Raw genomic sequence first — 11,350 nt, forward strand, 5'->3', positions numbered from 1 at the left:
GAATTTCTCTAAGAAGAAGAGTGCGGAGGATAAGTGGACTTTGCAGAAAGAAGGGCGATCTTCTTCCTTCATCATCAGAAGTGGTAGTGCTACTGGAGTTAAAGGGGAAGAGAAGATGATTCCAGGTATTTTGAGTTGGTTTTTTTGGTTTCAGTTGGTTATTGTTTTCTTTCAGTTCGTTATTGTTTTCTTTCCGTTGGACTTTGTTTTTTTTCAGTTGGACTTTGTTTTGTTTCAGTTGGACTTTGTTTCGTAATATGTATACCAACTGAAACAAATAATGGACCAACTGAAACAAAAAATGGACCAACTGAAAGAAATAATGGGCGAACTGAAAGAAATAATGGACTACCTGAAAGAAATTGAAGACTACCTGAAAAAAAATGAAGACTACCTGAAAAAAAATGAAGACTACCTGAAAAAGAATAAAGACCAACTGAAACCCAAAGTAAGTCTAACTGAAGTACAAAAACAAACTAAAAAAAAAGAAGACTAACTGAAAACAAAATGAAGACTACCTGAAAAAAATGAAGACTACCTGAAAGAAAATGAAGACTACCTGAAAGAAAATTAAGACTAACTGAAAAAAAATTGGAACCACCTGAAAGTCGTCCGACCAAAGATTATGGTCGGACGAGTCCGACACAATACGTTCTCTAAATTTAATTCATTTTCATATAAAACAAATTAAGTTTTTTCTAAAAAAATGCCAATATCAAAATTTTCGCCCAAAATTTTTGCATTAGATCCATGTTCAGAAATAAATTTTGAAAAACAAAACAATATCAAATTTTTTACGAACAACTTTTGCAAAAACCATTTTCAGTTAAAAAAACTACATTAATTTGTGAAAAGTAACAATTTTTGTTTTTCTAAAAAAAATCCAATATCAAATTGTGTATGAATAATTTAAAATTTCATTTCAAATATAATTGAAGCTCAAAGTTTTAAAATTTAGAAAAGGAAAAAATTTAAAATGATGAAAATTTTAAGTATCAATGTGTGAAAACATAATTAAGAAGTTAGACAAGGAAAAAAAGCTTAATTTAGTTTATAATTTTCAGTTACAATTTTGGGATCATGAATCAAATTTTACCCTTGCTAATGCCTAAAAAAGGTAAAAATTGTGTTTTAAAAAAATGAGGCACGCATCGCGTGCGTAAATTGCTAGTTAAAATTAAGGCAATGGTAAGCCCAATATTAAAAAAGAAAATTAGTTCAATATTGACTAGGTTAATTTCTTTATGTGACTAGTTTAATCCATTTAGTGATTAGGTATACTTTTATGTTAAAATTAGACGGTCTTTTTTAATTTTGGAAAATTATTTGTTTTGAAGTTGAATATCTTTCATAGATCCATCTCACCCAAACAAAAAGGCGACGAATCCATTATTCGATTTTGACATGGGCGTTTGTGCATTTACTTTGCCATGAGACAGCAATAGAAGATGTAATAAACAACAAATGATGTAGTAGGCACCCAAGATAATGTGCTCTTCAAACCCACTATCACTTCACATTTCTTAACCATTGCTTAAATTATGAGACATGCAAATCGAAGCAACCAACTACTCTAATTTCCAGCAGCTTTGTCATATATTCCATCCTAGCTTTGAAATATAAAAGCCATACTACCCCAACATTCATATATCCCAGCATTCTTCAGATTTTTAATCTCCCTTTTCTAAACAGCATTTCTTCAAATCCAATTTCCCTGACTAGCCAAATCCACAACCTTCATGGCCATCACAAGAATCATCTTGCTATTTTGTACCTTTGCGTCACTGTCCCTCATGTCGTCGGCCCAAACTTGTAAAAACTACAAATTTTCCAGTAAGATCGGTTTTAATTCGTGTGCTGACCTTCCGGTTTTACAAGCACATCTCCATTGGAATTACAATTCCACGGCAGAAACAGTACACATTGCATACAGAGCAAACCAGATACCTAGAGGATGGATTTCATGGGGTATTAACCCTACTGGAAGTGGGATGGTTGGGACACAAGCACTAGTTGCCTTTCAGGATCTTAACGGCAAGATGAAAGTCTATACTACTCAAATTAACAGCTATAGCCCGGAAATGAAACCCAAACCTCTTAGTTTCTCAGTCTCGGAACTTTCAGCAGAGTATGTGAATGATGAGATGATCATCTCTGCTGTTCTTGGCCCGCTGAGTAACGGAACAACTTTTAACATCGTCTGGCAAGCTGGAAATGCAGTGTCAAATGGTATTCCTCAGTCCCACCCACACTATGGACCTTACATTAGATCATCTGGAACACTGGATTTCCTGTCATTGTAGATCAGTTCTCGAGGCAGAAACCCTATGCATATTTTTATCCAATAAATAAGTAAACCTAGTACAAGTATTATCTCAGTATGTACACATAGTATTCTCCAACAACAATAGTATGAAAAAAAGTTTGAAACTGTATTACTATTCCTCATTTATCAGTTTCTACAGATGTTTGAGAGATTCAATGAGTAGTCAAGCAACTTCTGATTGTGGATTACATGATTGAGATAGTATGAAAATGACACTTACTTATCAGCAAGAAACATTCATCACCGCATTTATGTCATTGATTATTCAGGGTCTTTCCCAAGTAAAGCTTGAGAGACCATCTCATGTTCAGCATTTTCCTCTGTCATTCAGAAGAATGTAGCCAATCAAGACAGAAAAGCTAGGAATGAGTGACCATATTACTGACATAATGCTGCCACTCATCTCTCTTGGTCTTTGTTACTGGCAACTCCAACGTCCACTGCAAATCATATAAGAAGAAGAGGGTAAGGTGCAGAGAAATTATATTGAGCAGCCTGACGTAATTAATCAACACCAGATTAGATACTGACTTGCAAGATTCAGTATACTTGTGTATTAAAAACAACCAAAAACCAAAAAGATCAGAGTACTTGGATAATTACTATCTGCATATAGTGAAGATCACTAGCACGAAAGCAAGCAAGAAAAGTGATGCCACTATTTATGATGATACTTTATTTAATTGAGGTTCATGATGTAAAAAGAGAACCAATCTGATATCATCTAACTAAGGTTCATGAGGTAAAAGGAAAAAAAAATCAATCTGATATCAGAAGGCGGTATAGAAACTAAAGTATAATGATTAATGAGGAGCCAACTGCATCTTGTCATTCTATACATAATGCACATAATTTCATAATCTGATTTCACTTCTTTGTACTTTTGTTTCAGCTAATAGGGAACACTTTGGAGTTTTATACTCCACAGTCATTCCTCAGCAGATCAGCCCAAACAACCTTTGCCACCAAGTGGAACAAGAAAAGTGCATACATGCTAACTAGGTTCCAGGGCTTCTCATAAACAACTTGGATTTTTGATCAAGAGATATTGTTCCCCCAGAAGCTTACCTCTTTAAAAGCTTCACTGAACGAGGAGTCCTGGAAACCCTGGTGTCAAACAAGAGATGATCAACTAAGTAAGATGTTGGTACTACATATAAACAATGATTTTATAACTATTAACAAGAAAAAAAAAGAAGAAGAGAGATTCACAAGTGACAGTAGAAGGCGCTGACCAATTTGTGGAACAAAGCAAGTGATCCTTGATTTGATTCTCCAATCTTAGCACGGAATGTGTGGATCCCAAGGTTCTCAGTAGCAAAAGCCATCATCATGATCACTGCTTCCTTTCCTAGTCCTTTGCCACGACTATGCTACCAAGAGATAAATTACATAGCTTAATCCACAAGATATCAACAAAGTTAACGGTGTCAATTTGGTATAAAGAAAAAACCTGTAGTAGCTCTGAAACTCCTCAGGATTTTTAAATCCAAGAAGGTTACCGAGGAAAGTCGTTGGGGAAGGCGGAGGAACTTTGGTCCCCCTCCACATATAGTTTCCTTTTCTTATTACGTAGTCTATAGGACAATGAAAAGAAACATTAGCTCAGTTGACAACAATGAGCTGCGCATTAACTTTAGCATCCCAGGTTTGAAAATCTCTAATATTTTCTTTTCCTATCCTCATCATGGAATAGCATCCATTATTCCTCTCAAAAACTTGTATCCTAAATACAATGTCTGTTTCATCTCCCTCAAGTCATTTTCTTTTTTCGTTCTGCCACTGGAGACAACAATTGATCATATTGGTTAGTATTACTTGTATTTAGTAACACCATTAACATTTTTTCCAGACTCCTCACAAGCTACTTAATAACTCCCTTACAAAGTCGCAAAGGAACCATCCTCTCTGAGTGGTTTTTTTTTTAAGTTAGGAATATTTATTTGCTTTCATTTACCCCCATTCCCGCAAATAAATAAATAAATTTAGAAACTGAGGAAGTTGATTTCAATCTCATGGCATCTTTGCCCAGCAATTCGACCTTCCTTAATGATCTTCCAGTCAGCAGTATAATGCATTTCACCTTTTTATGCAGCTCCAGCCTGCTAAAACTTCCATAATCAAAGACGTCACTTTCAAGTTTCAACTATAAAATCTGTTCACTGCCTCTGTCAGGTTCTTTAAATTCTGATAATGCCCAACTACCCATAATCTGTCTACTGTGCCTAGGTATGTTGGCATATGTTCTTACAAGCACCACATTCCCAGTTACCCATCTACAGTCAATGATATAAGACAGAACTGCAATTATAATCCCTACATCATCGTCCCTAGCAACCACAAGAGAAATAATTCAGTGAAGAAATTCCAAATATATGTGACAGACAATTTATCAGTATTATAGCTAACAGAACTATGAAGGTTTATCCAGCCATTATTTTACACTTTCCCCTTGTATCTGTTAGACTTGGCCTATTACGCCAATTCTAGATGCATTAATATCTATCTTAAGTAGCTTCATTGCACTAAACTCTCTTTGATTAATCCAACTGAGGATGGGGAACATAACTCCTTAAACCATTGTCAGACGAGATCAACCCAAACTTTGTCTACAATACATCTTTAAGAGTTTTCACTAGCGACTCATAGTCTCATATACTTCCTTCGCTCCAAAATTATTGCAACACTTGCCTTTTTTAGTAGTTTTGTAATTGATGCAACACTTCTATACATGGAAAAGAAAAGATATACCCATACATGGGAGCACTTACACTAAACAACTAATCTTTCTCCGTATATTATCATAAATACCTACACAATACCCACACTTCCAATTCCTCCTAAATCTCCGTGCCAAAGACTAGTGTTGCAATAATTTTGGAGCGAAGGAAGTAGTGTACATGTGGTTGAGTAGCAACAAGACAGGTACCAAATAATGGTGAAAGATGTAAATGATTGTATGCACTCTTGGAAGTTAGAACTTTTCAAATCTTACCATTAAAAAGAGTTAATTTGAGATAATAAAAAATAAGAAGTGCCATAGAGATAAAACTTCAATAATATAGCAGTAAATTTTTAATAAGAACAACAAGTCAATTTAAATTTAGTCATACCCAGCTTTCTGCAGGAAACAACAGCAGAATAAGATTATTAAATTGTACATCTATGATATATACATGAGTAATTTGAAAAAAGATATACCTTTTAGGCTCAGCTATCATAATCTCAATCTCCGCAAATAGAGGGTCCTCGGGATCATTCATATATAAATTAACATCACCCACCATGGCTGAAAAAACAGGGTGACGTATCATTCATGACAACATGTAAATTTGGAAATTTCAGGAACACCATAAAATCCCACACAACCATATATTTCCACCGTTCTTATTCTATTGCAACAATGAGTTTTTTACACTATTCACTCACCACCCTTTCACTATCTCTTGTGATTTTTACGTAAGGAAAAATATAGTCATGTGGGATCTTGTTAGATTTGTCTCGATTTATACTTTCATAACATCAAATTTGTATAATTTTTACCAAAAATTAAGTAAAGATATTAATAGTTAAAGTTTGTGCATTGGCAAGCGTGAAAACTCTATTGTTGCAATAGAAAATGAACGGAGGTAGTAGTATATAGATTATATTTACCTTCAATATGGGGTTGGCCATGTAGAAATTCCCCCACAATCATCTGCTTATCCAAAACAATGAAAGTGCACTCTGAAAATTAGCCACCAAGTATCATAACTTTAAGAATCATCTAAAAGAAAAGGCATCACACTTAGTGCAACGAAAAGCCATATCATCTATTAAAAATGTTACTGCAATTTAGTAGAGATATATCAGATATTATACAAAAAGGTATAACATCTAGTAATATGTTACAAAAACCACAAATTAGGAGAAATAAATCAGATGTTCTGTAACCAAAATGCCTTCAAGCATCACAACACAAATGACACCCAAAAATAAGGACAAACATAAGTTCAATAATGTGTATACTTCCACCGTTCCATAATAAGTGATAACACTTACTATGTTAGAACGTTTCAAAATAAGTGAAACATACCTTAAACGGAAAAAGAAAGTGACAAAATGATAAGAGTACCCATCACAAACTTGTGTGGTTTGTTTTTCTCTCTCCTCCTCTTGATAATGAAAAAGGTATTTTATGACTTTTTGGCTTTTGAAAGTGATGTTTATTAAATCTTGTGCCCATTCCCTATGTTTCACTTATTATGGAACGGAGGAAGTATATTTTTCCATAGAAAAATAGTGTCAAGGCTACTCATTAGTTGAGCCGTCACTCATAAACTTCCACATTGTATTAAAATATCGAAGCAAGTTAAGGATCTATTCTCCTCAACTTATTTTTGCTGAAATTGAATTATTTTGGTTAAACTTAACTTATTTTTCTGAATTTAACTTAGTTTTGCTTAAATGAACTTACTTTTTTCTGAACTTAATTCGGCTGACCTTAACTTTATTCTCCATATCATATTCTTGCTAAACTTAACTTAATGTTTGCTTAGCTTAAACTTATATTTGCTTAAGTGAATTTATTTTTTATGAGCTTGTATTTGTTGAACTCAACTTATTATTGCTTAAGCGAGCTTATTTTTGCTGAATCTAATTTTTTGTGAAACTTATTTTAATGAGTTAAGGAGAACAAAATCTATATTCATCTCTTTTATCCCCTTTCCTTCCTCACATGTCTTCAGTGCATCAAAACTATTACCTCCCATGCCTTATCGATAAGTTTTTCATTAATCTCTTATCATCTTATGTAATCCATACCAGGCCCTGTCTTTGTTCCATCTCCAATCTGCAGCTCATTTACATCCCCCACCAGCCCAATTTCCAAAATCACACTCCTGCCCTCAAGTCATCAACCTACTTTTGTATCCATCCGCAACCTAACACCAGCTCCCCACCCTTACTTGACTCTTCATTGCAACAGCAGCATCATCACGCCAATATCACAAGAAGCATCTTTTTCATCCATCTCAATAACTTAAGATGATGCCAATCACCAATGCTCCCCCCCACCCCCCATTGTGACTCAGAATGTGCATCCCATGCAGACAGGGTAGAACTGACAATATTAAACCCAAATTTTACTTTCAATAATGCAAAACAAACTCCATACAACCTGGCCTCTTAAGATCCATGACTTTGTGGATCTATGGAAGAATATATAATGCAATAACTCATAAATTTGGCACTATAACAGGTTACCATTTCACATTTCCAACAAATTTTCTGATGTAAAAGAATTTTTGAGATGTAAAAGAATTTTCAGAGATCTACAATGTAGAACAGTTTAATAAAGGCTTCCACCGAAAAGCAGTAATTACTAATTACCACCACTAGTTATGTTGAAAAACTTGATGTTGTTTGGTTGATCCTTACACTAAACACAATATTCTTTGTCTGATTCTCCAATAGTTCTTTTCTATTATGAGCCTCATTGTCAATTTGAATTCTATATGAAACTCTCTCAAAAGAGTATATGAAATAACCCCTATGTTTTGTTCAACCAGATTTCTCTTACAATATTCCTCGCCTCAAGAAGGCCATATAAGATCTTAAGTAATCCCCGCCTATGGTTAAAATGTTTTAGTCAATTCTTCTTAAAATGGGATTCCTATGTAGTAAAGCAGGTTCTTTTATGTGCATTAAAAATAACAGTCCTAATATGGATGTCCAGCATTTAGACGCTGTCGGTACCACTTCACTTATATCTTGCCGATATGCCATGAAGGATCCTAGCAGCTTACGACTTTTGTCATGAATCCTGTCTTTTCTTTGAGTCAAAGATGATTTCTCCTTAACCGTGAAGGATCCTAAATGTTCAACACAACGCTACAATAGCTTCCAAGAAGTTCAATAAGTTTTTAAAACTCAATAACAGGTGAAAAGAACACACACTTACTAGTCTATTTCTTTTTCAAAGAACATTTATGACATCATCCATAAGCTACATCTTCAGACTAGAAATCCCTAATGGAAACTCATTGCTTTTCAGAAAACAATCCCTCTCTGATTGGATATGAAGTGCATGACTTTTAAATTAATGCACACCCTCATACTCGACATCTTGTTGGGCTTGTAGGAGCTTGGTCTAATATAGCATCATCAAAAAAAGAATAGAACCGCTGATGGTTTTTTCCGTGGAAGCTGTATATTGGTCATTATCTTGCTCTATAGCAATAATTACCTATATAGAGCATATTCTTGTTAAACTTGGCCCTTGCTTTAAATCCTAGCACAACTTCATTATGATAACATCATCACTGTATCATGTCTCTAAGACATTATTCCATCATCATTGCGAAGACATTGCTCTTCACTACCATTATCTTAAAGTGAGCTGCAGGGATGGCCTAATTGCTTGGAACATTCTAACAATCTCCATTGCTCACATCCTTACTAAAGGATGACATAATTGAAACTTCATTTGCTAAATCCAATCCCACGTTCTTCCCCCAACGCGGTAACAATTTAGGTTTTTAAAAATTTTTATATCTACAGATAGCCACAAAAGGAAGTAATGTAGACAAGATACGGTCCCAAGTCCTCAGTATCATTTCCCACGACTATAAGAACTAAGTTAGTTGGCAGACACACACAAAGAGGAGTTCTAACTTCTAATAGTATATGTATAAAAGATACAAGTACAATTCTTTGTTTTCTTCAATTACATAAACTTAACAAAGAATCTAAATCGTGTCACTCTAGCAGAAAAACCCCAACATTCTCATAAGAAACCATCCAATAATAATAACAATAATAATCACCAAAAATTCCTCCAAGTATTATTACACATAAAGAATTTCACAAAACCAGAAGAACCCATCATATTTTTTCATCATATATATACCTCCGAGTATGAATTCCTCAACAATCACACAAAATCAGCAGAAACCCATTAAATACATGAGCAAGAAGACAAAAAAGAAAGAAAATTGCAGCAAAAATAAAAAATAAAAAAGAGGAGAGAGAAGAAAAAGCAGAACTGAGTGGGTCTTGGGTCCAAGTAAGCTGCATGTCATACTCCTGATCAAGAGTTAGGGGCTCCGACCCGGTAGCAAAGAGAAGGGCGGGATCTTGCATCCATTGATGGTATTTAGGAACATGTTGTTTCATGTATGGCACCAGTATCACTTTCTCTCTTTCCAAGCTCACACCCATGTCTCTCTCTCTCTACTTGATTCTCTCTATTGGGGTTTCACTTGATTCTCTACTTCTGTAACTTTGGCAAGGCAACGCCAGTCTAGGAGTTTGAGTCCGCGTCCAACCGTAATTGGTATAGTCGAATAGGTATGTAATTCGATACCTAATATAATGTGTGTGGTTTTATTTGAGAATGAAAATTTTCTTCTATTTAATATCGAGTGATATTGGTATAAGTCAAACTCACCTTCTTTTTGGATTTCTAAACTCTATACCTTATGGGTTTGAGGTATGAGTTTTAAATCTATCAAATTATCAAACAAACACTAACTCATACATCATACTAGAATCATATGAACCAAAGAGACAATTTGGTCATTTGAAGTGTAAAGAAAGGTCGAAGAATTTGAAGGATTTACACGAACGTGCGGGAAGAAAAAAAAAAAAGAGAAACTAAATCCCTCTCTCCTTCGTCATCAATATCGCCTCTCTCGGTCTCTCACCTCCCCTAACACTCTCTCTCTTCCCCTTCATTTCCTCTTATTCTTTTCACAAAGAAAAAAAAACTCCATCGTTTTAATAGGTTTTTAGGGTTTTGAAATCCAAAAAGAAGTTTGTTTGTTGAACTCTCGAAAACTACATTCTTCTCTCTCAGCATCTTCGTTACTTTTAGTAAATTTGTGCAAGTTAAATTTTTTGTAGTACTAATCTTGTTTATAAGTTACTTAATTTGGAAAAACACTAAGATCTCTTTAAGAAAAGCCTAAGTTTTCAATTTTTTTTGTAATTTTGAAATATGGTGATTTCTTGTAAAAATTCATAATTTTGAAGAAGATTGGAACTATGAAATTATTAATTGACCTAATTTTGGAGAATTAAAGGCTAATTTGTTAAGGTTTAGTTATCGGAGTAACTTTGGAGAAGGTGTAGAATTTCGTATTCTCCAATGTTTCCTCTTCTCCCCTGCCGTTGTTTCTTCTCTCTTTCTCTTCTTATTTATTTTTTCCCAACATGTAAATTTTGTATGAATTGGCACTTGTATAAAATGTCCTTGGAGAAGGAGTAATTTTGTATGAATTAGCACTTGTGTGAATTTTGTCAAATCAGAATACAGATTGTTTGTGAGAGATTTTGGCTAGCTAAAACAACATTTAAAAATTTTCTATTAATTTCTATGTTTAGTACTCTGGAGTCGTTCTGATTGGTTGACAACATAATTTGTATGTACTTCCAGCAAACTTAATGACAATTGGAGTATAGCTTTTAGTTTGTATGTTTGAATTGCAATTTCTGTCAGTAATAAGCTTTTCTATGAATTTAGTTTGGTTATACTATTGGCTAGTATTATTTGAGGAGTTATTTGTATTTGTATTTGAGGAGTCATTTGTACTTGCTCTGTGTCAAAATCTTGAAGGAAAATAGATGAAATGGAAAAAGAAGCGCACATGTAAAATTCTTTAAATTTAATGCTTTGAAGTTTACATGTTTGGGTTACAACTTCTTTCAACTCTCTTGTTATGTAATATGTGTGCTTGTTCATGTACATGAATTTACATGTTTGTGATTGCCTTGTTCATGTTATGAATATATCATTGTCTATACGTGGGTACTTGATTCTTATTAATTTGGTATTGTGTGATTTATGATTTGCTACGAATCTCATCATACTTTGATACAAGTTATCAGATTAGTATCAATATTATACTAGTTTGAGAATGAACAAAAAGAATGAAGAGTAGGGGTGTTCATAAATATCCGATGGATTCGATCCGTTTTTTTGGATATCCGATTTTATAGTTTTCTGATATTCGAAAATTTTAAGATCAGAAATTTTCATTTTCA

The 11,350-nt window shown here is 34.1% G+C and overlaps 2 protein-coding genes across 2 annotated transcripts; one reads left to right on the top strand and one right to left on the bottom strand.

The window, feature by feature from the left end:
• The first annotated feature begins 1,475 nt into the window (after window positions 1-1,475).
• Window positions 1,476-2,763, top strand: LOC104902794 (cytochrome b561 and DOMON domain-containing protein At5g47530). Its single transcript, XM_010690696.4, has one exon. The coding sequence runs from the start codon at window positions 1,740-1,742 to the stop codon at window positions 2,301-2,303; it is 564 nt and encodes a 187-aa protein (XP_010688998.2). The 5' UTR covers window positions 1,476-1,739; the 3' UTR covers window positions 2,304-2,763.
• LOC104902795 (uncharacterized) lies at window positions 2,412-9,638 on the bottom strand. The gene is made up of 6 exons (XM_010690697.4): window positions 9,352-9,638; window positions 5,981-6,052; window positions 5,528-5,615; window positions 3,562-3,694; window positions 3,395-3,433; window positions 2,412-2,766 (listed from the first exon to the last, which is right to left on the bottom strand). The coding sequence occupies exons 1-6, from the start codon at window positions 9,524-9,526 to the stop codon at window positions 2,686-2,688; spliced, it is 588 nt and encodes a 195-aa protein (XP_010688999.2). The 5' UTR covers window positions 9,527-9,638; the 3' UTR covers window positions 2,412-2,685.
• Window positions 9,639-11,350: the final 1,712 nt, after the last annotated feature.

Source organism: Beta vulgaris, chromosome 9, assembly GCF_026745355.1.
Source record: "Beta vulgaris subsp. vulgaris cultivar EL10 chromosome 9, EL10.2, whole genome shotgun sequence".
Taxonomy (NCBI): Eukaryota; Viridiplantae; Streptophyta; class Magnoliopsida; order Caryophyllales; family Amaranthaceae; genus Beta; species Beta vulgaris.

Coding starts and splice junctions, on each gene's coding strand:
- LOC104902795 (XM_010690697.4), bottom strand. CDS start 9,526: ATGGGTGTGAGCTTGGAAAGAGAGAAAGTGATACTGGTGCCATACATG. Junction 5,616..5,980: donor TGGCCAACCCCATATTGAAG/GTAAATATAATC, acceptor CTGTTTTTTCAG/CCATGGTGGGTGATGTTAAT. Junction 3,434..3,561: donor TTGCTTTGTTCCACAAATTG/GTCAGCGCCTTC, acceptor GTTTGACACCAG/GGTTTCCAGGACTCCTCGTT.
- LOC104902794 (XM_010690696.4), top strand. CDS start 1,740: ATGGCCATCACAAGAATCATCTTGCTATTTTGTACCTTTGCGTCACTG.